The following is a 2,093-nucleotide window of genomic DNA, read 5'->3' as shown; positions in this document are numbered from 1 at the left end:
GTCGAGCGCAGCCAGGGAACGCGAGTAACCAACAGCTGGCTGCTGTCCGATTAGAGATCGATCGAATCGACGACGACGACGACGACGAGGGCCGGAAAACTCGAGGCTCTGTTTGCGTAGAATCGTCGGCTACGAAGACGACGACGACGTCTTATCGTTGTAGAAGATCGTGACACGTGAACGAACAGAAGCAGTGCCGTGGGCAAACGATAAACCGCGAGTGATCATAGTACTCGAATTGCCAATGAGAAGCAGCGCTAGCTCGAACGAAGACAAGCCGAGACGACGGTAAGTTCGGGCCGTATCGTCGATAGGACGCGCGGAATCACGGTGAAGAAGACGAAAAGAAGAAAGGGTTGGCGAGAAGGAAACAAGTTGGTCCGATTCGGCGATAGTATTGGAGTCAAACGAGCGCGGAACCGTGGAACCGGGGAATCGTGGAACCGGGGAACCGTGGAACCGGGGAATCGTGGAACCGGGGAACCGTGGAACTAGCGGAGATCTCCCTGGCGCGCGATACGCACAGTGGCCGTACGTCGTGAGTCGTGCGTCGCGAGTCGCTCGACGACTGGGTCGAGCGATCGGTAATCGGAAGAATAGTCGCGATTAACGAGGACGCGAGTGTGTCGAACAGCGATACGCGCGCTGCTTCTCGCGCGGTGAATTTCGACGCTGAACGAATCGAAACGATCGTCTATCCTTATTGCCGAGATTCTGTGTTTAGTGATAAAACGCGTATTCGCAGTGTGCCGCGTACACGATACGCAACGATCAACGACGACCACGACGACCACGACGATCACGACCACGATCCCGGCCTCGTTTCGCGTAGTACTACGGTGGAGTGTGTGTGCGTGCCTCTATGGGTGAGCGTGTATGTGTGAAACGCGGCTGAAGGAATCGACAAATAGTCGCACTGCAAGACGGAAGGTCGCGTTGCTTCGCGCGTATACTTGGGAGAATTCCAACTGGATAAATTCGTCGTACATTCGTGAAAAGGGTAAATTATGCACGCCGGAAGCGGCTGAAAAATACCGGAAAAAGACGTTAGACACCAACGAACGAACAAACGTCGTATGGACGGTAGTTTCGCGCGAACGACGATGGTCGTCTCATCGAGCGGGCGGTCGTTCGATAACTAGCAGAATGCTACGGAAGCAAAGTTGCTGGGAAATTACACGGGCGCGACGCGTCTTTGTCGTAGTTTAGCTCGGTTTCCACGTTATTCGGCGAACTGTCGTGTGAAAAAAAAAAAAAAGGGAAAGAGCAGGAAGGAAGGAATCGAGGAAAACGGCGAAAATAAGAGAAGCCAAATATCGGTGTAGTTCGCACAGCTTCCGGGCTTCGTGGGTGTTTTTACGCGTACGCCGTGGATCGATAGTTGTCTCGCGAGCTCTGGTCGACGGGTGGTCGACGACGTCCGTGCCGACAGCCAACGACTCGATTTATCTCGAATCACAGGGCGAATTTTCGAAAGCGAATCGGCAAACACAGATTCTAAAAGAATCCGTATTGTTCGACAGGGGGATCCAAAAGGAGTTGGTCGGCGAAAGGGACCTCGATACGATCGACAGGATACTCGTGGATCTTGGAACCCTGGCGATTTATGGGGGACTTTAGCGCGACCAGCCTCTTCTCCAATAGTTTGTCCAGCACGACGAAATCTTCGATCGGTAGCAATACCGCGAGTCCCGGTGTAACCGTAACGACATCAACGATGCAGGACGATCTGTTGATCGAGAAACAAGCCAGTGGCAAAGCAGCGCCGCTATCGCCCAGTACTGGCCTGGAGGCCGTCGCTGGACTAGAAAAGGCGAAAGACGCGGTCGAGGTCGAGAGTATCGCTATCACGCCGACGACGCCCTCCTCTACAGAGAAAGAGATCGCCTGTAGCACCAGCTCGGCGCTTCAGAGTTTCTCCGAAGCGGCCAGAGTGCCGAGCTTGTGGTCATCCGCTCCGGACGACACCGGTCTTCACGCGTTACCGGTCAACGGATCCATCGCAGCGTTTCAGAACTTTCCGACCGGTGGTCCGACCGGGTTGTTCGCTGGTACCGGTCCAACCGTTTCGGCTGGTACGCGTCGCGCTATCA

The 2,093-nt window shown here is 54.7% G+C and overlaps 1 protein-coding gene across 1 annotated transcript in view; it reads left to right on the top strand.

Annotated features, from left to right (window-relative positions):
* Positions 1-6: 6 nt before the first annotated feature.
* The window catches only part of LOC100742758 (cytoplasmic polyadenylation element-binding protein 2), a gene marked incomplete at its 3' end in the record, with an annotated part of 53,089 nt that continues 51,002 nt past the window's right edge, over positions 7-2,093 (top strand). The window contains exons 1-2 of the mRNA XM_003490870.2: positions 7-1,000; positions 1,524-2,091. Coding sequence (XP_003490918.2) covers positions 877-1,000; positions 1,524-2,091 — 692 coding nt within the window. The remainder of the gene's footprint in view (positions 1,001-1,523; positions 2,092-2,093) is intronic.

The sequence above is a fragment of the Bombus impatiens genome, unplaced genomic scaffold (assembly GCF_000188095.3).
Source record: "Bombus impatiens unplaced genomic scaffold, BIMP_2.2 scf_0481, whole genome shotgun sequence".
In the NCBI taxonomy this organism is placed as follows: domain Eukaryota; kingdom Metazoa; phylum Arthropoda; class Insecta; order Hymenoptera; family Apidae; genus Bombus; species Bombus impatiens.
The sequence above is the reverse complement of the archived record's forward strand: the minus strand, read 5'-3'. Positions and strand labels throughout refer to the sequence as shown.